At 54.6% G+C, this 22,970-nt stretch overlaps 1 protein-coding gene across 1 annotated transcript; it reads left to right on the forward strand.

The window, feature by feature from the left end:
* The first annotated feature begins 11,712 nt into the window (after window positions 1–11,712).
* On the forward strand, window positions 11,713–17,380 carry HOXD4 (homeobox D4). Its single transcript, XM_072752015.1, has 2 exons — window positions 11,713–13,340; window positions 13,814–17,380. Exons 1-2 carry the CDS (start codon window positions 12,908–12,910, stop codon window positions 14,152–14,154), a joined length of 774 nt encoding a protein of 257 aa, XP_072608116.1. The 5' UTR covers window positions 11,713–12,907; the 3' UTR covers window positions 14,155–17,380.
* Window positions 17,381–22,970: the final 5,590 nt, after the last annotated feature.

Consider the following 22,970-nt stretch of genomic DNA (forward strand, 5'->3'; position numbering starts at 1 on the left):
ACGGTGGGCAAGCCCTAGTGTTCAGAGCTTCAGTGGCTTTTCCCTGGGTTGGGTGGCTGAGTGCGCCCAAGTGACTAAGGACCTAGGGGGACTGCAGGTCTTATTACGCAGGCAGCAGAGGGTGAGGTCATGGGCAGATATGGAGGACTGAAGGGTTCTTTGTAAGCCCTGTGGTAGCATTAAGAGCTTACTGGAACTTAATGGTCGATTGCATTTAAGGGAATAAATAATCTGCAAATCACATTTGAACTCAGGCCAGGAGGAGACCAGTTAACGCTTTTGCTGCTGCCGGAAATGCCTCCATTGTCCCTGTTAACGCAATTTAAAAAATTAAACCCAATTTTTAAAAATGAAATAAGAAACACTTGGACCCTCAGAGCTCACGAGCCAGGAAGTGTAAGTCCCAGCGTCCTCAGCCCGAACCTCTGTCCGTTTACAGTTCCCGGGGCCACTGACATGTCCGAGCCTCGGTGTTTAGGGGTCAGGCTGCGAGCTGGGCTTACAGCTTCCCGGGGGCCAGGGAAAAGAGCAAAGCCCGCTGTTATAAATGTGGCCAAGCACCAGGGCTGAAGACCAAACGTTATTTTCCCATCATACGCTCCTTCAAATAAGTATATTTCGCCAGAATTCTGTTTTCTGAGCTAGAGAAGCAAGGGAAATCGGAACAAAGACAGTATTTCACTCTGGGCAGGCAGGCAGCTGTTAGAGGTATTTACGGCCTTGCCGCAGTGCGGCCGCGGGGCAGGGCACGCGGGGGCACCGGAAGCTAGGGAGAAGCCACCAAGAACTCGGAATTCCGATTTAAGCCCAATTTAGGGCCACTTTTCCGGATTTGGTGTGAATAGATACCCTCTTTCTAGGAACGAGTCCCTTGGACTTGGTGGTTGTGCAGAATGAGGGAGAAGTTGTGCTTTCTGAACGCAGGGAGGGGGGGACTCCCCTTCCCCCTCAACCCCCCACCCCACCCCACGCCCTGATTAACGACTCGGGAGAAACTAGATGTGCAATCGCGGATCCAAATGACAACCTTGAGGGTGTTCACTGGCAACATGGCGATTTTGTGGGTTTGGCGGAACAGGGCTTGCACATCAGAGAGGATGGCTGAGGGTCTTCAGACAGGTTTTCCTGGAAGAAAAAAAAAAAAGAAAAGAAAGAGAGGGAGAGAAAGGACGTTTCCCGCCTCGCTGAGACGGGGCGTCCGAGCCCCGTGCAGGTGGGCGCGCGGGCAGCGGGCCGTGGCGGGCACCGCGGGGCGCGGCCAGGCGGCTGCACCGCTCAGCGCCCCAAGCGCCTGCCACGCACGCTCGCCTGCGCCTGGCGCATGTGCAGTGAAGTGGCCCAGCCCGGAGCCCGCCGCGGCACGGGCGGGGGGAGGGGGCGAGCGGACTCCGGCAGGAAGAGGGCTCCCGAGCGCTCCACGCCGCCCTCCCTCCGTGCTCGCCGCTCCTCTTGCCTGTCTTGCGGCCTCCGTCTAAATATAGCCAAGCCTGTTGTCCTTGACGACGTTGTTTCCAGTCGGCTGGACTCCGCACCCCAGCCCCGTGTAAATCTGTACTTGAGACGCAGGCTGCAAACGCGAGCTGGTGGCCAAGGGGACGTTCAGTCCTCTTTCCGGGAGGGGTTCAAAGAAACACGCGCGCCCGCGCACACACACACACACACACACACACACACACACTTTTAACACCTTAAGAGACAAGGTGTGTGTGTGATCCTCGGGGAAGTGCATCGGGTTGTTTTCCAGCCTGGGGCGTCCGGGGTAGGAAGCGGCCTTTGCTCCTGGAGCGGCTCTAACCGCCCAACCTCAGGCCGGTCCCTCCTGCAGCCGTCCGGCTCCGTTACGCCAGCGCAGGACGGTCGAGGGCTCTGCGGGGTCCCTGGGTGGTCCCTGCGGGGTCCAGCGGCTCAGCAGAGAGCGGTCAGATAAATAAATAAATAAACGGACAAACTGGAGGGATTTTCCGCCTGGACTCCCCTAATTAATGGGGGATGCACGCTCCGGGGCCGGGAGCCCAGGGGTGGGAGGCGGTCTCGGGAGCCTGTCGACTTCTGGCCACCCCCCCACCCCCACCCCGGGGGACACAGCGACCGGCTCCCAGCCTCGGTGCCCGAAGACCTCCAGGGGCGCGAGGGAGCCTCAGCCTCGGGTTTCCAGGGCAGCCCGTGCCCCTGCTCGGCTGTCTGTCGCCTTGTCCAGGAGGAGGCGCTGTAGGACAAGCGTCTTGCCAGCTGCGGCGGCGCCGGGGATGCCCCGGGCGGGGGGAGGGGGACACACGTGACTGCCCTCCCTCCTCCTGCGGCCTCCAAGTGCTTTCGGGGCTCCGTGGAGGGTCGGTGCCGGGCCCACCCCCAGACGGCTGCTTCCCGGGACGGGCGGCCTCGGCCGACCGGAGGCCGCGGAGCCCGAAGGCCGGTCCCAGGGTGGCAGGCCACCTCACTTCCTCCGCCTTCCCGGAGGTGGCGCGATTTCCGCGCGCTGGGCTCCTAAAAGCAGGGAACTAGGGGCCCGCAGGAGGAGGACACGACGAGCCTAGGCAGCCCCCTGAGGCCGGGCTGCTGCTCTGGCCACTTTCCCTCCTGCAACCCGGGTACCCGGAATGGGCAGCCCTGAAAGGCACAGGGCTCGGCGCCTCCCCCCGCAGGGCTCGACCGGCCTCGCCCTGACCCTCCGGGGACGCCGCCTGGGTTCTGGGCTTCCCTCTGGGCTTGAGGGAATCTCCTGGACTTTGCAGCGTGGGGACACTGCACATGCACATCTCAGCTCTTCCACACCGCGCACGCACACCCCTTGTCACCCCTGCACCCAATTCGGGGCTTCCGTGGGCTTCGTTTCTTGCACCGCGGTAACACCCAGCCTCAGCAGTCCGCCCCCATCCGACCCCAGGGATCCTCCATTGTCTGTGGGCAAGGCAGTCTTTTTTTCCCTCCTTTCTGTACTTAAGGGCAAGGATTCTTAATATTTGCATTCACCTTTGTTTATAACTCAGGTTCCTGGGTCTCAGCCAGACTTCTTAAATCAGAGTATCTGGGACCTGCATTTTGTAAACACTCTCCCAAAAGGCAACTAGGAAGCATGCCTATATTTGCAAACTACTGGTCAAGTGTCTCTCCTGCTGCTTCTATGGTTTTTTGATGTCCAGGAGCCAAGTTCCCTTTAAAACTCAGCACCCTGCTCCCAATAGTTCCTGGGGGTCCCTCCCTAATTGATTTTTTAAACGCCACTACCCCCATAGACTAATTGCTCCCATTTAGGGAAAGGGACTTTGATTTCTTGCTAACTTGGAGATTTTAAGAAGGCGAGTATGTTCTCAGTTCAGACTACCTTGGTTCAGATCTTTACCACTTACCTGCTATGTAACCTCAGGCAAGTAGGGCAAATTGCCTGGGCCTATTTCTTCATTTGAAAAGTAGGAATAAGAGTACCTTGAAGGGTTTTTATGAAGATTTTTACTTACATTGCAATACTATTTGCCATGCACTATCCTACCTACCTTATAGACATTAACTCACTGGTCAAGTACTTTAAAAAGTGCTTTGGCACATAACGAGCTTTCAGTACATGTTGCTTATCTTATCTTTTTTCTGATCAACATCAGGCCTGATGTTGAAAGAGACCTGGTTCACTCGGTTCTTGAAGCCTTCAGAGAAGACAGGCCTAGGCTTGGTCACACACGGAAAGTGGCAGGCCCAGGAGAACATAGTTCTGGGATGCTTCCTCTTGCTGTAGGGGGCCTCTTAGGCCCTGCCCCCTTGGGTCTCCAGTGCCTATGGGTAGACTTCAGGGCCACATCCAGAAGGGAAGTGCCCCTAGCTCCTCAGTGGGCAAATGTCAGACTGAAGAAGCCTCATACCCACCCAGGCATATCCATGGAAAAGCTTCAGGCCTTTCCTGAGTCTCCTCCACCACCACCCATCAGTCACAACTAGCAAAGCAAGTATCCCCTTTTTAGTCTCTTGAAATCTGGAGCAGGGTAGAAAAGCACAAGGCCAGTGGGCAACAGCAGAGGGTGCCAGAAGTGTCCCACTCCCTCCTAATCTGCTTGTATTCTGAGCTCGGGGCTCCAGGGCCCAGGCTGAGCCACAGCTCCCCAACATGGGCCACAGTAATGTCAATGTGTATCTTGGAGAGGACTTATCCCCCCAAATCTCCATCAGCCTTACCATTTTTTTGAGATTTTGTCTTTTTAAAAGCTGTGTAAATGCCATTTCATGCTATAACCCACATATGTGCACAGACCCCTTTGCAACCAGGTTCCAACCTCTAGTCCTGGCTTTCATGACTTGTGCTTATAGACTTCTACTAACGAGGACTCTGCAGCCCTTCACCAAGCTACTTGGCTTAACCAGGAGTTTACCTGGGTCAGATTTTCTCTCAAAACACAAATAGTCTCTTTAGCTACCAACCATATTGGATGAAGTTTGGCCTATGGCATTGGGCAGTGCTGTAGTCTCCAGTCATCCCCAACTCCTGTGCCATCTATCCTCCACTCTTGCTTCTTAGAGTACTAAGATGATCATCCCAGACCCTACTCTTTTTATACCACTGGAGTCTTTTCTAGCCCCTGGCTCCATCATCAAAGGTCCTGTTTCAAGCCCCATTCATTTGGATCCTATCTCCCCAATTGGGGTTTTCTCCTGGGGTCACCTTTTCTTTCCAGAGGACACCAAACCAGAGCTCCAGTGAGTAGACTCCAGTGTAGGAGGTAGGGTTGAGGATAAGGGTAGAAATGTTCCTTTTTCAGTGATAGAATATGGTGCCAGGAATAAGGGATCATATTTCTCTCCTGCTTGCGACTCCCTGCTCAGCCCAGCTCTGGCTCACCCCTCATCCTGTGTTCCCAAGTGCCAGGCCTACATAGTCTTCTTCCATCTGCCCCCCACCTAGGGAGTTCATTCAGAGTCTTAATCCCTATCTATCCTGGTTATGCAGACACTTGGTTTAAGAGGAGAGCTCAACACTACCTCTGGGCAAGAGACCTCTTAAAAGTCAATGTCAGAATATTCTTCCCTGAGGCCACATAGCAAGGGCCCTTAGGGTGGACAGAGGGCAGACCTCATTACATTTGGAGTGTAGTTGATACTTGCTGGTGCCCCTTCACTTTCTCCTTCTTCCTGGGAGCTGCTCTGGCTTTGAGGTTGGTGGAACCCTACACGGGCCCCTACCTCATAGGAGCTCTCTGGGCAGGAATTCCCAGGACTGGCCCTTTCCAGCCAAATGGAGAAGGATAGTGCCCAGAGTCCCACTTTTCCCCAAAACTAATTCACTACAGGCTTTAAAGAAGGCATCAACCTCTCCTTCCACACCTCTTCTTCCATTACTACCACCACCACTATTGAAACTCCTTGAGAAATCTCCAGCAGACCGGCCAAGTTAGTATGCTGTTCCCCTGAGGCTCAGCCTTCTTATTAGACCAAGTTTGTTCTTTCCCATCCCCACTCTCTCATTCATCCTGGGGGCTCGGGGGCAAGGGAAGACCGTAGGAAGGTAGACACTCTCTCTTTAATCATGTGGCCTGGCTGCCCTCAGATTAGAAAGTAATTGAAGATATCTGCCTCACTGCCTGTCTTCCTTTCCTCCTTTTTCCTCTGCATAGCTAGTTACTTTCCTGTTATTATCTAAATATACAGAGTAGGCTGTGTCATTGTATTCATCTTCTTGTGTGAGCCACAGTGAAGACTGCAAGCAAGCCCAGTCACCGTCCTTCCTCACCACTCATTTTAAAAAAATATCTAGTGAGCCCAGATTTAGGCACCCCGCGTTGTTTCAAACAACCACTTCCTCAGCCTGGTCTCCTTCTTATACCCCACTCTCCCTGAAAAGCTCACACAATTGCCTAGAAAGTCACACATCCTTTTATTAATTCTGTTTTATTAACTTAAGGAAAAATAAAGCTTTTCCCAACCTCTGGAATTCTAAGTTTTGGTGGGTTTTTTTGGTTTTTTTTTTTTTTTTTTTTTTTTACCGTGGATTAACTGGGACTAATTTTGAAGCTGCTCACCCAGTCCTTCCAGAATCAGAAATCATTTTTTGAAGAGTTGATCTTTACTCATATTTACAACGGATGTTACCAACTGTAAAAGAAAAAGAGCCTCCTAAGTAGCTAATGGGGGAGAGGGGAAGAAATAAATGCCTTACGGTCTGAGCTAACAGCTCCCCACTTTCTAGCTAATGAAAGTCAAATCAGGGAATGGATTTAGAAATACACAGAGAATGGGCGGAAATTAGAATGCAAAGAGATCTTTGTGGAGAAGGGTCATCTCTTTCTTGGGCTAGGTAGGACTTGCTGATGAGAACTTTTGCAACTGAATTTGATTTAGAAATTGTGTATGTGTGCGTGTGCTCTACAAACCTACCAGTAGCACCCATTCTTTTCATCAGAAATGTCGAAATCACAGGTTTTCACACTGATTGGTGGAAACTCTGGTGGGCTATGGAAGGATGCTGGGGGTCAAGTCTCTTTTTATTTACCCCCGTTGGTGGGAGCTGGGGGCATCTCTCCCATCCCCACCTGGCCCAGCATACAATATCACATTCTCCCTGAGAGCTGCGTGCTAGGGCCCTAGCTCCTTTTTTTTGGCTTTCTCAGCAGGAGCGCGCTCTCCCTCCTTCTCTCTTAGGCTCACCCTCTAGTGGGAGTGGCAGTGTGGGGGTGTAGCATTTCACTCAGGTTTGGGGACAGGGACCAAGAGCCCCGAGCCCTGTGGGAGTAGGGACATCTGACTTCCTGGGCTTGGGTTCCTTGAGAACCTCATTTGCTTCCTCACACCCTGTCCCCTTCACACCAGGGCTGTTTTATTGTTTTATAACCTTCTTTAGAGCTTCAGTTGCCAAAGATCCCGATGGGGCTATTCTCCAGTTTCTCACTTTACCAAATCCCAAGTCTTGCTGTTTTAAGCAGTTTGGTCACTTGCAAAGGCTCCCCTTTCAGAGCTAAGCAAATTATAGAAACCTCTAGGCATGTGGCTACCTTCACCTTTCTCACTGAGCCCATCCACAACAACACAGAGCCAAGTGTTAACTCCAACTGCCACCCCCATCCCAAGCCCACCCAGCCTCTCCCTAACCACCCTTCTTCTCTTGAAGTTTGAACAAAATCTCAACTAACTCCTGGAATAAGCAAGTAAGAAGTAGCCTTTGACTTTCCTCTTTATTTACCACATCTAGAGCTAGAAAATGATTGAAATAAAGGAGCTGATGGTACTCACAGTGAATGCAGCCAAAGACTCATAAGACATGCCCACCAACCAGTCTTTTCGAAATAGCACTATCTCCCCCACTTAAACAGACTTCTCTGAAAAGATGCTGTTTGAAAAGCCCAGGGTATTGATATGAATATGACCCTCCTTGCATCCTGAATATTTGGAACTATTTAAATGTGAGAGAACAGTTGCAGTGAACCTTTATTTGGTGAATAAAAGTTTAAAGCCGAAGGTTATTTATGGTTGTGCAGAGATGAGACCTGAGTGGCTATTTACGAGCACGTGATTCCAATAAACTTTGTTTTATGGCTTGAGAGTTGACAAGCCAAAATATAATTCCCACCATAAATTAGGTTAAGAGCATACAAGTGCAGATGCTTGGTTCTTGAAGCAGCGATAGGGAAGTGAGAGGCTCCAGCTAGCACCAGGCTCAGAAGGAGACAGTTCTGCTCCCAGTTCCCTTGCCCACTAGGAGAGAAAACCAGTAAGTCACTTATTACTTTTTCCAGGACAACTCCAGGGGTGGGTGATCTCTCTGCCTTCCTGTCTGGGGTGAGCAGAAGTCCCAGCGAAGTTAATTTTCATTTTAGCCTGAACCTGAATTAACAAATAGAATGGGAATCCCGGTTTCCTCCCCTCCCTTCTGGACATAGAAAGTTGGGAACTGAGGGCTCCTATCTCACAAAAGGGACTTACTGTCTGTCTCCTCCTCATAATGGAGCATCTGGCTCAGACGGGAATTAAACAGTGGTAGTCTAGGTGGAGAGAGTGGGAGAGCAGAGGGGAGAGGGGGAGGGAGAGAAAGGATGAGGATGGAGATGGCTTTGCCTCTGAGATTTCCCAGGGAAGACTGCCATCCCAGAATAGATGAAAACTTAAACCTGGACACCAGCCCCAGTGAGGATCACCGCTTTGTGAGATTGCTTTGTGGGCTCTCCAGAAGCAATGCTGACAAAATGCTGTCACATCCAGAGAGCCGCATAACAATCTAAAGCATTGCCATTTACCTTCAAACCCATCGATTTTTTTTTCCTCCTCCTTGGTTATCATTTGGGTCCTCATTTCCCTTGGAAATCGCCCTTTGTTTTGAATTGGAGCAGAAATGGGACAGCAAGTCCCAGTCATGCCTGGTCCTTCTTTGGAAGGGAGAAGACAGGTTTTGGGGCGCTGGTTGGGGCTGGGGAACTGGAAACCAATCTGAAACTGGAAAGGGGGGTTGAGTGGCTCCCAGCGCGAGGCAGACGGGGAGCTGGGGCAGGGGACAGATGCAGCGGCTGCCCCAGCCCAGGGGACTTGCGCCCACCCGGCCGCTGGTGCAGAAGGAAACACACAAAGGCCCATTTTCTCCCCGCTTCCCGTTTTCCCACTGGGGAAACCCTGTTCCAGGCAGCCTGAGTCGGGCCAAGCAAGCAGTGAGGTTTTGCCCAAGGGTGCAGGGAGTGGGGGAGGTGCCGGGCCAGGCTCTCCCGCGGCCCGGGGCTGCCCTTGAGGACTGCGGGCTCGGGCTCCGCGGAGAACTTGGCGCAGTTCCTGGGGGCGGCACCCGAAGCGGGGAGGTCTGGGTATTGGTGGGGTGTCCGGGCCTTGTCATTTTTCTGTGTATCCTCTATCTCTGCTTTATCATCCTGTGGAATTTGAGTGACCCCCCCCCCCCCCCCCCGTTTTCCTTGCAACAGGTTCGGGACCAGGAGACTGCGGCCCGTGAGTACCTTCCCGTTTCTTCGCAAGGCGGAGGCGGTGGGGATAGCGGGGAGGTGCCGGCGGGAGGGCGGCCGCGGCTGCCCGGGCCTGGCGGGCGAGGGAAGCTCCCTGGGAGAGGAGGCGCCAAGTTGGGCTCCTGGATGGATGGTTCGGGGCCTAGTTCACAGTCACGCACCCAAGAGAACCGCCGCAGGCGCCCGCCCTCGTCCCCCGGGGCCTCTCCGGGCCTCTCCAGGCCTCCCCAGCTCGCACAGGTGCAGCTCCGCGGCGGCGACGCTTCTGCTAAGAGCTTGCAGCTAATTAGCAGCCCGCCCTATTAACAAGTTTCGGCGAGCATCGCTTTCCGCTCGAACCAACCTGCTAGACGCCAGAGCAACGCGACTCTCCCCCGCAGCCCAGCCTAGCTTACCCCGGGCCAGCCTGGCCCAACCTTCTCTCGTCTTGTCTCGTTTTGTTTTTAATAAAAAGAAGAAAGAAAGAAAGGAAAAACGTAACCCCTCGCGGCTGCGGGTGTGTGGAGTTGGTCCGCTTCCGGGAAGGGCTGCGAATTCTGAGCTTTGCGTGGAAATCCCTCCTCGCCCCTCCCCCGGCCCCAGCCCCAGCCCCAGAGCTTTGGGCTCTGGGCTGGGGACACGGGCTGAGCAAGGAGGGAGGGATGCGACCCTTCTGGTGCACCTCTGCTCTCTGGAACTGCAGTTGAAGAATTTTCGCACCAGGGCCGCTAGTGTTGCAGGCAAACGTGGTGGTGGTGGTGGTGGTGGCGGTGGTGGTGGTGGTGGTGATGGGGGCAGAGGTTCTTGGGGTTCTGGGCTCAGAAGTTTGGATCTTTCTGAGTTGCACGAGCGGCGGAAGACAGGTACATTTCTGAGGAGGCCTGTGAAATCGCCAGGAGGACTATCTCATTAAGGTGAAGGTGGTGGCAGGAGAATTAAGGAAGACACAGTGACCCCTCCCTCGTTGCAAAATGGAGATTATTTTCTTTCAATGGGAGGAGGAATGTAGGAGGGCGATAGGAACCAGGCACCCTTACTCCAGAGTGGAAGAAGCTAGGGGTTGGCTCTGGGCCAGGTTTCTTTGCCCTCCAGGGTGGGCAGCCTAGTTGACCCCTAGAAGTAGAGATTCCACCCAGTTCATAGTTCCCCTCTATTAATAAGTCTGGCTCAGATGAAACCAGTTCTGGGCTCCAGGCTGGAAAATCTGGTGTTCCCAGGACACCCTGGTTTTGCCCCCTTCCTGCTGCTGCCCCGGCTCTGGGTGCTTATCTCTGCCAGTGCTCCTCGCTTGCAAACCCACATTCGGCACCCTGTAGCTGAACACAGCACAAAAAGCCCCAGAGATCAAAAGCATTTGTATGGGCAGTTGAGCGGGAGGTGAATATTTAACGCTTTTGTTCATCAATAACTCGTTGGCTTTGACCTGTCTGAACAAGTGGAGCAATAAGGTGAAATGCAGGTCACAGCGTCTAACAAATATGAAAATGTGTACCCTCACCCGGGTCCCCACCCAGCCCAGTAGGCTCTCCCAATTTGTCTGGATAAAGCCTAGGCCCAGTGTCCCCAGGCAGGTGGGTGTGTGGGAACGCTTGGCATTAGGGGAAGTTGCAGGGGGGGGACCCCCCCACCTTGAACAAGGGAATTTGGTGTGGAGGCAGCCTCGGACTGTCGTTAGAATTGGCACCCAGGAAATCCCTACAAACTAGCCAAAGCACTGGAACCAAAAGATGGGGGTGGGGTGGAGAGTGTCCAAAGTACAGAGTAGAAACAGGGAGCCAATTTTGCCAGGCTGGGGGGCGGAGGGGAGTTTCCCCGTTCTACCCCCACCAGATCCAGGATAAGGCTGAAACTAATTTTTGGATCATAAGGGAGAAAACCAAAACAATCCAAAAATTTTTTTGTAACATCTCCGGCCTACAGCGGAAGATCCCAAAGCCCCTCTTGAGCCCCGGCATCCTTCCTTCCGCCCCTGAAATCCATCCGGACTCTTGAGTGTGTCTGTATCCTTGGTGCCCCAAGCCGAGGGGTGAGCCCTAGACGGCACTGAGGCGCTGGGGCGGGTGCAATTCATGAACTTTTGTACTCTTGTGTGCTGCTGTCTGCAAAGCAAAAATAATGAAACTTTGTGATATGTTTGTAAATGATTTCGAATGACCCCTCGCCCTGCCCTTCACCATTAGCACGCCGACCCTAGCCCGGGGCAGCTCGGTGCCTGCAAGCAGTGCCTGCCGCAGGGTCTGCAGCAGCAGGACGCAGAGGCCAGCCCCGCACAGGGCCCAGGAAGGTAAACGTGAGACTTCTTGGAACACTAGCTTTGCCAGCCAACCTGGCTTCCCCCGCGCTGGGGAAAAGAATGGGCGGAGGATATTCTCTTCTCCCTCTTGCATCTTTTCTTCTGCCACTGGGGGGGTATTTGCTCCTTTCAGGAAAATACCACTCGATAAGGGGGTGGGTTATTTGGATCAAGGGGGGGGGGGTAATAAAGCCGCCATTTCTGGGATGGATGATTTTTTTCTTCTTTGCTTTTCTTTCTTTCTTTCCTTCTTAAGAAGACTGTCCTGCCTCCTTGGCTGCTCGGTCACTCCAGCCCTGGTACAAGGATGGGGAACTCGCTGCTGCAAATTTCCACCAAGCTCTTCAAGCTACCTGAACCCTCTCTGAAAGTGCGAGTGGCTGCGTCGGGCGGTGGTGGCTCCGAGGAAGAGGCCGGTGCTGGCTGCGGTCTGGGTACCCACTCTGGGTGGAACCCGGAGGTAGTAACGTTGTCTATATATACCCTGTAGAACCGAATTTGTGTGGTATCCACATAGTCACAGATTCGATTCTAGGGGAATATATGGTCGATGCAAAAACTTCATGTTTCTCCGAAATAGCCATAGTCGGAAGCAGAGGCCAGAGGCAGCCGGCCGCGGGTCAGTTTCCTTTCTGTTTTATTACCTTAGACTCCAGGAGGATGGACTGAGCCTGGTGACATAGTAGAGCCTCTGCCTGGAGAAGCCCCTCACCTTGAAACAGAGGCTCCTGTGTAAATCCTTAATTGGTTGCATGAATGCAGGGCCAAAGGGCTAGGTCTTGGGGGGCTGGGGAGCCAGGTGGAAGGCCAGGTAGACCCAGCCCCATGCCCTTAAGGAATATAAGGTGAGGTCAAAGGGTACCCAGTGAGGGGGCTCGCTGGTCCTTGACTGCCGAGTGGGAAGAAGGCTGGCTGGGAAGAAGGAGTGCAGGGTCCTTTGGAGCCCATCTGGGTGAGATGAGGGTGCCATCACCACCTTCCAGGCCCACCCGTCAGTTGCATAAGCTGGGGGGCGGGGGGGGGGCGGGGAGCTGGTGGCAGTCTTGGCCATACCTGCAAGACTGGCTTTGGCTAAAATCACTGCAGCCTGGGCACTCACAGACAGCTTGGCAGTTACTCATTGCCTGATTTGATTCAGGCCAGCCAGATTGTTGTAACTTTTGGGTGACCCTGGCGAAGACAAAGCCAGGACTCGGCCTTTGTACAACAGAGTCCCCTTCCCGCTGGCTGGCGGGAGCCCTGCCTGCCTGGGGTTCTCTGCCTAACTCAGAGGCTCCCTCACCCACCTGCCTTTGGGGATTCTGCGGCCTGACGGACTTGGAGTTTCATCCCCCCCTTGAACTGTGCCCATTTTGGGGTGCTGTTTGCAGGCAGGGGGCGAGTGGAGAGGGCACTGGAGGTTAACAAAGTCAGTGGCAGACAAAAGCTGGGATGCCCTGCCAGGAGCGAGGGTGCTGGGGATTAGAGAACTATATTAACATCTGGTGGGGGCCCTCAAATGTGCCATGGCGAGTCACTTGATTACACGTATGTTATTTAGTTAAATTTGTGAAAATTATGAGATGCTCACCAACCCGGTGATAAACTCGCTCCCTCGCTATTGGCTGGCCTGGTCACATGGCCGCCAACTTTATTCAGTTGACAGCAAGTAGGAGGGCCCTATGGAAGGAGAAAAAAAGACAACACGAGAAAAATTAGTATTTTCTACCTTCTGAAATTAATGGCCATGAGTTCGTATATGGTGAACTCCAAGTATGTGGACCCCAAGTTCCCTCCGTGCGAGGAGTATTTGCAGGGCGGCTACCTAGGCGAGCAGGGCGCCGACTACTACGGCGGTGGCGTGCAGGGTGCAGACTTCCAGCCCCCGGGGCTCTACCCGCGGCCCGACTTCGGCGAGCAGACCTTCGGAGGCGGCCCCGGGCCGGGCTCCGCGCTGCCCTCGCGGGGTCACGGGCAAGAAGCCAGTGGCCCCGGCGGCCACTACGGAGCCCCAGGAGAGCCGTGCCCCGCGCCCCCCGCGCCCCCGCCCGCGCCCCTGCCCGGCGCCCGGGCCTGCAGCCAGCCGGGCGGCCCCAAGCAGCCGCCCCCCGGGACGGCCCTCAAGCAGCCGGCCGTGGTCTACCCGTGGATGAAGAAGGTGCACGTGAATTCGGGTAAGGCGCCCGGCCCTCCGTCCCCACCCCAGCCTGGAGGCCTGGGCCCTGGGGGTGCGGTGGGGGCGGGGGGCTTCCTTGGGCGCCGCAATTACTCTCTCCATAAATTTTTATAGCTGAGGGAGCAGGCCGGGACCATGTGGCTGGCTGCCTGGCGGTGGGCGAAAAAGGGGGTGGAGATGGGGGTGGGGTGGGGGAGGACTCCATTTTCAGAGCGGAGGGAACCCGGCGGAGGAGGGGGGGCGGTTTCCAAAGGCTGGGGAATTGTGGGGCTCGCGGCGGGCCGGGGAGCCGGGAGCACGTTGGGGGATCCCCGCCCGGGGCCTGGGGAGCGGGCGGGCGGGAGGGCGCGTGTGCGCGGGGGCGGGGGTGGGGGCCCCGGAGCGGCGGGGCGGCGGGGCGGCGGGCGCGTGGGGGAGCCGGGGCCTACGGGCGGGCGCTGGCCTCACCGCGCTGTCTGTTTTGTCTCGCAGTGAACCCCAACTACACCGGCGGGGAGCCCAAGCGGTCCCGGACGGCCTACACCCGGCAGCAAGTCCTAGAACTGGAAAAGGAATTTCATTTTAACAGGTATCTGACGCGGCGCCGTCGGATTGAAATCGCGCACACCCTGTGTCTGTCCGAGCGCCAGATCAAGATCTGGTTCCAGAACCGGAGGATGAAGTGGAAAAAAGACCACAAGCTGCCCAACACCAAAGGCAGGTCCTCGTCCTCGTCCTCCTCCTCGTCCTCCTCCTGCTCTTCCTCAGCTGCTCCCGGCCAGCACTTGCCTCCGCTGGCCAAGGACCACCACACGGACCTGACGGCCTTATAGAAGTGGGGACCCTGGGCCCATTCCTCCCTGCGCTCCCGGCTGAGCCGAAGCTGCGGGGGCAGGCCGGGCTTGCTGTCACCTCCCTGGGCTCTAAGGTACTGTGGGGTGGACCTGGGACACGCAGGCCGCCCTCGGACTAGGTTAGCATCCTGCCCGAGGGCAGCCCCCTCCCTGGAGCGGGATGGGGGTGGGAGGGGGGCGGGATTCTCTCTCTAAGTACATGATCCTATGGCAGGAGCTACTGAGAACCTAAACCTTGGCGAGTTATTAAACTTATGAAAATCTCTGCTGTTGGATTTTGAATTTGCAAATGAAGGTTGGGTACTTTATCCCAGCGTGAATTGGAACATCCTCCCCCACCCCACCCCTCCAGGGAGCTTTGTGGTTTAATAATGTGGGGGAGTTGAGGCAGAAGGCTGGCCACCCCTGTGCTAGGTGCTTTCAGTGGAGACAGGAGAGCTGGGCCAGGATTTGTGAACTTTCTGGGTTGTCTGTATAATTTCCAGTGTGGAAAAAAAGAGTATTTTGCTCCTAGTGGCCCCATGCCCAAAGAAATGAGTCTAAGAAGGAAATGGAAACGGGTTATTTTATGTTTAGATTATATTTGCTTAAATATTTATTTGTGGGGGATGGGGTACAGAAATCACTGACATCTTAATGCCAAAAATCGTGAGATGGTGAAAGGGGCTGAGTTTCAGGGAGAAGAATCTGAGATGTGTGGACTAACTTCTGGCTCTAACCGGCATTTTGAACTCCACCCCCTCCCCACTCCCCGGAAATGTGTGTAGGGGGCCCTTAACCCTTTTAGAGGGAAGCAAAGGGTCCACTCAAAGTTGAGTTCTTGAAAATATATTTCCACATGTGCTTTTTTCAGCACTGTGCTTACAACTAGTTCTGGGTGATTAAAGAAAAGGGAAAAGAAAGAAACAAATGGTCCAACATTTTCCTTCTGGGGAAAGAAAACAAAACCTCTATGTTCTGGGTCATTAGGTAATGACTGAATTTTCTGTTCCAACTGGATTCCAAATGCTGGATTCCAAGTAACCCATATAGCAGTATTTTATAGGAATTGGTGTAGGGCCTATATGGGAGAGAGGGGGTGTATGGTGGGGAGAAAGTGGGAAAGTGGGGAAATTTTAGCTTTAAAAAAGAGAGAGAAAACTATTTGAATCCAGAAGTCCACAAAACTTGGTCTTAGGGGTTTTTCCCCCTGAAGTTTTTATGTTTTAAACAAACGTAAGGAAGTTTTTCTCAACATTAATTAGAAGCAGAAATCGTAGAAGTATAAAAGTTTCAGGCCCTCTTCCTTGCCTTAAGAATAGTGGTTTGAAAACAATCAGTCTCAAACAACAGGAGTGATGTTCTTTAGTCATTTTTCTTATGCCTTGCCTGAGAAGGGCTCAAAGCTCATTTTTCTAAAATGCTGACCCTTAAGGATAAGGGGGAAAGAGTCAAAGGTAATGGCCAGAGTTCATATACTGAAATGAAACAAGACTTTGGAAGTTTAAACCCCAAAGCCTCAGGCTCCAAAGAGAAGCCTCTGGTTGTAGCTCCCAAAAAGTGACAAAAGGGGGTGGGGGGGGGAAGGGATGAGCATGAAAGAGAGATTCAGGACTGGAGTTTTTTTTTTTTTTTTTTTAATTTTAACCAGTGCTTCAAAACACTTTAGAAGGTTCAGAGATAATTTTTTAAAAATATATTTAAATGGAGGGAGAAAAAAGACTTTTTCTGCACGCATGTTCTTTGGTGTCTCCTGAGAGCTAAGAGCAGGTATTCACTGGAGTCCCTAGGCTGAAATTCCACTTCTCTAAAGTATCTTCCAAGCCTTGGTCTTTTGTATTAGACCCTGGGGACAGCTCTTTGTTCCTCCTTGGGGTGAGCCTGGCTCTCAGACTTGCACATGGCAATACTTGAATATCGCCACGTCGGGATATTAAAGATGGATATTCCTGCATTATTCGCATCATTGTTTCTATGACAAAAAGCAAAGAGTTCATACATAGTCAAGACGTCTTTTTTCTGACGCCCTCACGTTGAGAAGCTGAAAAGGTATTTTACTGAAGTTCGGCTAAATTACAGAATCAGGTTCATCCAGAGGACAAATTTTCTATTCGATTAGCTGTATTTCAGCCGGGAGGACTGACCTCTAAACCCTTAACCTTTTGGACTCTAACTACCCTTCTCTTCTTTTTTTCCCCCTCTAACATGGAGAGCAGTCTTTGGATGTAGCATTTGAAAAGAGCCGCTATCGTTAGGCAAGTTGGAAAGTTGCTAAGATTCTTTCCTGAAGCCCAAACCTGTGAATATATTGAACCTTCTCCTTGGGAGAGGGGGCGGGGAAAGTATATATTTTCACAACACCCAACTACATGTATATTATAAAGATTATTATATAGATTTCCCCCTTCCCAGAAGTTCAGGTTATTCACCCCAGCTTCAGACCAAATGCCAAAACTATGTAGCAGCCTTCACCCATGCCCCCAGAGGAAAGCCAAGAGGCATGTTTTGATGAAGAAAACCCAAGCTCCTTCTCAAACATAGCCCCACTACTTTGAAAAGTAACTAAATCAGAGAAACAACTTCTTTGTTTATAAGTCTCAGTTCTCCTCAGTTTCCAGGGATTGTCTTTTGAAATGTTAATGGAGCCTGGATGGCCCAGGGGGCAGCCTTCAACCCTGTGGTCCCAATCGGACCCTGGTGTCCATTTGGGCCCACAGGAGTGGGGCAGGGAAGAAGTAGTGCCTCCCCCCCCCCACCCCACCCCACCCCACCAACCACCACCACCTAGGGCAGGGAAGGAAATGAGTTTCCATCTGGGAACATACTCTGCAGAAACCTAGATGTGGAAAGGCACAGTGCCCATTTGCTTTTATTTGTTTCCAGTTTGTTCCCCCAAATATGAGCCAGAAGTGTTTGTTTTGGTGGTTTGTGTTTTTTTTTTTTTTTCTTAAAGCTGTGTTGGGGTCGTGACTGGGGAGGAGTGAAGTGTTTGCTGAGGACATGGCTCCTCAGACTCCCATCTCACTTTGTCCATTGCAGCCTTTTGTTGGGAGATGACATTGTCAGTCAGCCCCATGGTGTCTGTTCACACAAGATGCTTTTTTAATAGAATTGACCAATGTTCTGCTGCCACTGATTAAAGTATTATTTATACTAATTGTTGCCTGTAGTTTTGATGTAATTCATTGATCTATATTTGAAATAATAAAAGGTGTAGCGAAACTTCCATCCTGTTTGGTGCCTCCACAGAAGCATTCTTCATTAAGTCTTCTAAAAGCCTTAACATTCGATATAAACAGTTTATTTTATGAATTTCTGCATCATGCCTGACATGTGAAGGTCAAACCGTGGAAGGGTTAGCAAATCTGTCATTAACCTGTCCCCCACACATGCACACTCCCAATTTGGCCACCGTATTTCGTGAGCATTGGGAAGCCTATGCTGGGATTCAGGCTGCAGGGCATTATTTTTTGAAAGGAAAATAAGTAACTTCCTAGGCTAACAGGAGGCTCCAGGTTGGCTCTCTGTGTGGCCCAGGGTAGCCGCCCCCCCCAGACCCCCTGAGTCTCTCTTTGCTTTGTGGTGGGTGAGAGACTTCCCTGCCCCCCCCCCCCAACTCTGGAAGAGTCCTGGGTTCTGGGCCACGTGGGACTGGCCAGTGGCTGCTCCCACCAGACCCCTCTGGCCTCCAATCTTGGACTCCTACTTTTCCTGTGCCCTTCAGCCCCACTGGGGCCTCCAGCACCTGCCCCTCCTCCCCCTAGAGCCCCCTCTGCCCTCCAGACGACAATAAACACTCCCCACTATAAAAAGTGGCGTGCACTATTTTTTTTTTTTTTTCTGTCTCTCTAGTCTTGGCCTCGCCTTGCACAGTGGGCCAAGACAGGAGTCCCAGAATAGCTGGGGGGGGGGGGGCGGGGAGGGGGAGCTCGCTCGCGACAGGAAATGAGCAGAATGCATAAAATCAGACATGTGTCCCTAATATATGGAAGGGCTGGCCTCCGACGCGTGGACATGTGTATTTATAAGTGTGCAGACAGAAGTTTAAATATTCAGGCCCATTTTATGATTGTCCTCTGCCCGTCTTCTGGCTAATGGCTCCTCCTGTGCCCACCAATACATCAATACCGCTGTGTGGATTGAATCGCGGGCAGGGCCGAGGAGGAGGAAGCGAGTCCCTAGCCGAGCCCGCTCAGTGCAGTACAGTAAGTCGGGGCCTCGGCAGACGGCGCTTCCCGCCATGATGGGGCGCCCTCCCTGCCCCCCGCGCCGGGCTGGGCGCCGGGGCTCGCCGGCAGCCGGGGGAGGGCCTCTCGTAACCCGGAGAATTTCCAAAGTGCGAGGAAGATGATAAGAATAGATTTCTACAAGTCCCGACCACGTGATTGGCGAAATAATTAATTCAGCACGTCCCTTAAGAAACACGGAGTCGTCATTAATCTGCCACGCAAAGGGCTCTCTCCGACTCGGAAAGTGCAGGGATCCCAAGAATATCACCCGCCGAGGGGGGCCGCGCGGCGCCCCCAGCCCCCTGCACCCCCGGCCCCCGCGGCGGGCGCGCGAGCGCGGCCAGCAGGTAAATATTTTGGCGACTTTTATTTCTCGAGATTTAAATCCTTAATGAACTTAGCTGTCAGGGCCGCTGACAAATCGTTCCCTTTGCTTCCTGATTTGGAACCGCGCGCCGGCGAGAAGTTGTTAGTGGCTCGGAGGGTGACCTTTGGTTCAGCGGAGCTTTGCACTTATGAAAAATCACTGCGAGCGGCCGAGTGTGTGTCTGGGAGCGCGCGGGGGTGCGTGTGAGCATGTGGGGGGGCGGGGGGCGAGGGCGAGGGCGAGGGTGCGCGCGGCCGCCCCGAAACAACAGGAGTTGTAAAAAAAAAAAAAAAAAAAAAAAAAAACCCGCCCGGCTGAGGGACGCGCCTGGCGCACGCGGGGCCGAGGTTGCCCGGTCGCCTGTGTCTACCGGGAACAATGGTCGCTGTCACGGCATCTGCTGCCTATTCTTAAACCGGTGAGAAAAGGCCCCGGCCCTCTTTTCAGGCGAGGGTCGTAAATTTTTCCTTGCGTCATAATAGAGGGCTATAAAATCCAGCTGAAATTTTACCCCAGGCAGGTTTTTAACCAACAGATCATGATTTCCGAGTTGCTTCTCCCACTCCCCTCCTTTCCTACTGCTGCTTCTGTCACCACCCCTCCCCCCCCCCAGGAGTTTCTCCTTCTAACCCCTTTATTTTTGCATTTTTAATTTGGGCGAGGATCTAAAATTAAAGGCCCGGGTTCGAGGTCCGCGCGCGGCGGCGGGAGCGGGAGACCCTGGGGCGAAAGGAGCCCCGGGGCAGGGGTGCGCGGGGGAGAGGCCGGGGCGCGCTGCGGAGGCCGGCGGCCGTCGCCTCCCGTTCAAGCCTCTTTTCTCCCGCTCTCCGAGGGGATTTGAGGTCCCACTAGCCGCTCAGCTCCCACCTCACCCCCCCCTGCCTGCGGGGGGGGGGGTGCTCCGGGCCGGGCCGCAGCGGGCGTTCGCCGCCTCCAGCTCCCAGCTCAGGGCCCGGCCGGGAGGAGAGCCTCTTTATGCGCCTCCTTCCCTCCCGTTGGCTTTGAGGATGATTTCCGCTAGCTGGAGCTGGCTGTTTGGTAGTTGTTTGGGGATTGTGTGTATGTTTTGATTTCTTTTTTTTTGGTGTGTGTATATTTCCCCCCGTCAGGACAGAGACAAAGTTTCCTCTGCTATGAATTATACATTCAAACAATAATACATTAATTCAATTATTCAAAGATGACAAATGTTTATGTGCTTTGCAAGTGGCTCCGGCACAGATTCCGGGCGCTTTCTCTGAGCTGCTTGCGTTTTTCTCAATGAGAATTGGCTCCCCTCCCACCCCAACCCCACCCACCCCAACTCACCTCAACATCCCCCCTTGGGCCCAGAGAGGAACCCACAAAAGCCTCCCCAGCCCCGCTGGCAGCCCGGCAGCCAACAGCCTCCCAAGTCCTGGGCTTGGCGGGCACCGGCCCGGGCTATTTTATCAGTGTGACAATTGCCCGGGTTGATGTGATAAATCATCGTAAGTAATTCCTGAAAGGGTGCGAGGCTGTTGGGGGCCGGGCGAGGACTGTAAATCTTTCCGGTTTATTGCTCTATGAACATATGCTCCGATTGAAGAAGGCTTAGATCCTTTCCTGGAGACAAATTCCCGCAAAGCGGCCCCCCTCTTTGGCAGGAGATTAACACTTGCTGCGGGCTGGCCGCTGGGCCCCCGGCGGGCAGCTAGGGGGCGGGATCGTCCGGGTGGGGGTAAACTGGGGGCACCCACGGTCCGGTTTCAAGAGGCGACCCGAGTGGGCCTCCTCCAGCCAGGCCCGGCCAGGTGAACAAAAGGAGGAGCTCCCCGACAGGTCTGGGGGCTGGAGCCTGTGAGCTGTCCTCCGGGACTTCCTGTGCCTCCGAAGTGAGGATGAGGAGGACTTTACCCCCTTCTCCCCGGCTCTTCTGGGGCTTCGGAGCACAGTCACATTTGCCATCGCCTGTCGGAGACCTTGCAAGCTGTGACAGGGCATCTGCTCCGAGCCGGATGCCGTTGAGAAGCAGAACTGGCTGTGAAAACAAGACTTGGGGGGTGGTGGAGGGGATAGGCTGGAGACCCCAGCGTGGGGCGGGATTCTGCGGGGCGGGTGGGTCTGGGAGAGGGCCGTGGGGCTCTCGGCAGGCCAGGCCCTGGAGGAGGCTGCTGGCCCGCCCGGCCCAGGGCCGAACCGCTGTCCGGCTCGCAGACCTGTTAGGGTAAATTCCGCGGGCCCCTCGCAGAGAGCTTGGAGCGGGTCCTGCTGTGCCATTTCTAGACAGCAGCTCCCGCGACTCCCGGCTAAGCCGGGCTAGGACTGATTTCGCAGCCTCCTCGCCTTCTCCGAGGCGCCGCAGGAAGCGGGGAGCCGCGGCCCAGCAGCGGCGGGGCCTGCCGGGTCGGTGGGCCCGGCCCGGTTCCGAGGTGCGCGGGTCTCGGCGATCGGCCGCCCAGGCCGAGAGGGGACACGCAGAGGGGAGAGCGCTCCCGGCCCGGCCTGCTGCTCAGGCGCCTTTCCTGGCTTCTCTGCTGCGTGTGCCCAAGCAGCCGTGTCCTCAACGGCGGGGTGCGGCTGGGGTTCCCCGGGGCGAGCGGCCCGGTCTGGGAGCCGCAGTCGCCCCCCTTAGGGCCGGAGCCTGCGCTGTCCACGGCTGAGCGCCCGGTCCGGGGAGGGGAGGGCAGCGCGGCCCCCTCAGCCGAGCCGTGCCCAGGTGCGTGCGGGTGCGAGGCTCGGCCCGGGGAGCCTGATGCTCCACCGCCGCGTCCGGAGCCGCCCCTGACAGGCAGCCTCCAGAATTGCCCATCCGTGGGCCAGTCCGGTGCAAGGCTGGGCCAGGGTCAGAGGTCGTGGGGGGAGAGCCCCAGCGCCCCCACACCCCGCCGGCGGCCGGGCTGGGGCTGCGGGAGATGGGGGCTTTCCTTGGGCTCCGCGCCCACCCGTGTCTGCTCCGGGGAGTGGGCCCGGGTCCACGCTCGCTGCCCCTCCTCCTCGCCCCCAGGCCTGGCTGCGCTCCGGGGCTGGATGGCGTGAAAGTTTCAGCCTCAATCAGTACAATCTTCCCTCGGGGTCACGTGAACAAATATGCTCGCATTTGAAGGCAGCGTCTGTATTTCCCGACTACGAGGGGGTTTCCGGGGCTCTCTCCAAATCCAGAAAGGGCCACATTCCGCAAGCAAAACAAGCCCCGAGCTCTGGGGGGTCTGGGAGGGCTGGGCAGGAACCCAGGAGTGGGTGGGGGCGCGGGTGGCCGCGCTCCGGGCCTGGGAGCGGGCGGGCGGGCGGGCGGACCGACGGGCGCGCAGCGCAGGCGAAGCCAGCTCGGGACGACGGACTCGTTCCTCCTGCGTTTATTGGTAGTTGAACCTCAGCCTGGTTCCGTTCTACCGGGAATTCCGTGTGCTCGGGTATATGGCCGCGTCTGCGAGCGCGCAAGACCAGGGTTGGGACAGTGTTGTCTGCAGACAAAGGGGGAAGGCTAGCTCTGCCCCCCACTGGCGCCCACTCTGAGGCCGAGGACACCAGGTTTATGATAAATTGGGATCCAGGTAAGCAATTGCATGACAAAATGGAAATCTTTGGGCACCGGGCTGCTTGCTGCCCGGAATGGGATACTAAATATGATTTATTTTGTGTAATCTGTGATCTTGATTATTGCCAATTGGTGAGGCAGTCCGCGTAGACCTAGATACACTTCTACATATACATCGAGGACGGTGATTAATCGTAAGGAGGTTCGCGTTGTGGGGATGCTCCCCGCCTACCCAAAGGTTAGGAGGACACACTACCTTGCCAGGCTGAGGGGGGGGGGTGGCTGATGGCATGGTTGGAGGGAGGAGGTGGCAGTTTGAGGAGAGGGTCGGTGAGGGGTGAGGGGGTCGGGGGCTGGAGGAAGTATTTTGGGGGTAAATGTGCAGTTATGAGAATGGGCTGGAAAATGAAATGAATAAAAAGAAACTTTTTTTACACTGTCACTGCCAAAGTAAGATGGAGCGTCATATTAATTCCGTGTCTTGGGCTGCCTGGCTGGGCACAGGCAGGTTGATTTATATGTATTTAAAATAAACTCTGTGACCAGCCAGCTCCCTGCATTGTTCTGGGAGCTAGCTCCACATATGCACGCCTTTATCTCTTGCTGCTGGCTTAATATTATTTCTCCTTTAGAGGTTAAAGTGCGACTCAGGCTTTCCCCCCCAAATTCAAGAGAACCCCCAAACTACTCAGAAGAGTTTGAGAGGCTCCTCCACATGCCCCCT

Source organism: Vulpes vulpes, chromosome 3 (assembly GCF_048418805.1).
Source record: "Vulpes vulpes isolate BD-2025 chromosome 3, VulVul3, whole genome shotgun sequence".
NCBI classification, from domain to species: domain Eukaryota; kingdom Metazoa; phylum Chordata; class Mammalia; order Carnivora; family Canidae; genus Vulpes; species Vulpes vulpes.

What these genes read in the sequence shown, in the direction of transcription:
- HOXD4 (XM_072752015.1), top strand. Translation starts at nt 12,908, where the DNA reads ATGGCCATGAGTTCGTATATGGTGAACTCCAAGTATGTGGACCCCAAG. An exon ending in GAAGGTGCACGTGAATTCGG is followed by an intron (nt 13,341 to 13,813) that starts GTAAGGCGCCCG and finishes TTTGTCTCGCAG; the next exon opens with TGAACCCCAACTACACCGGC.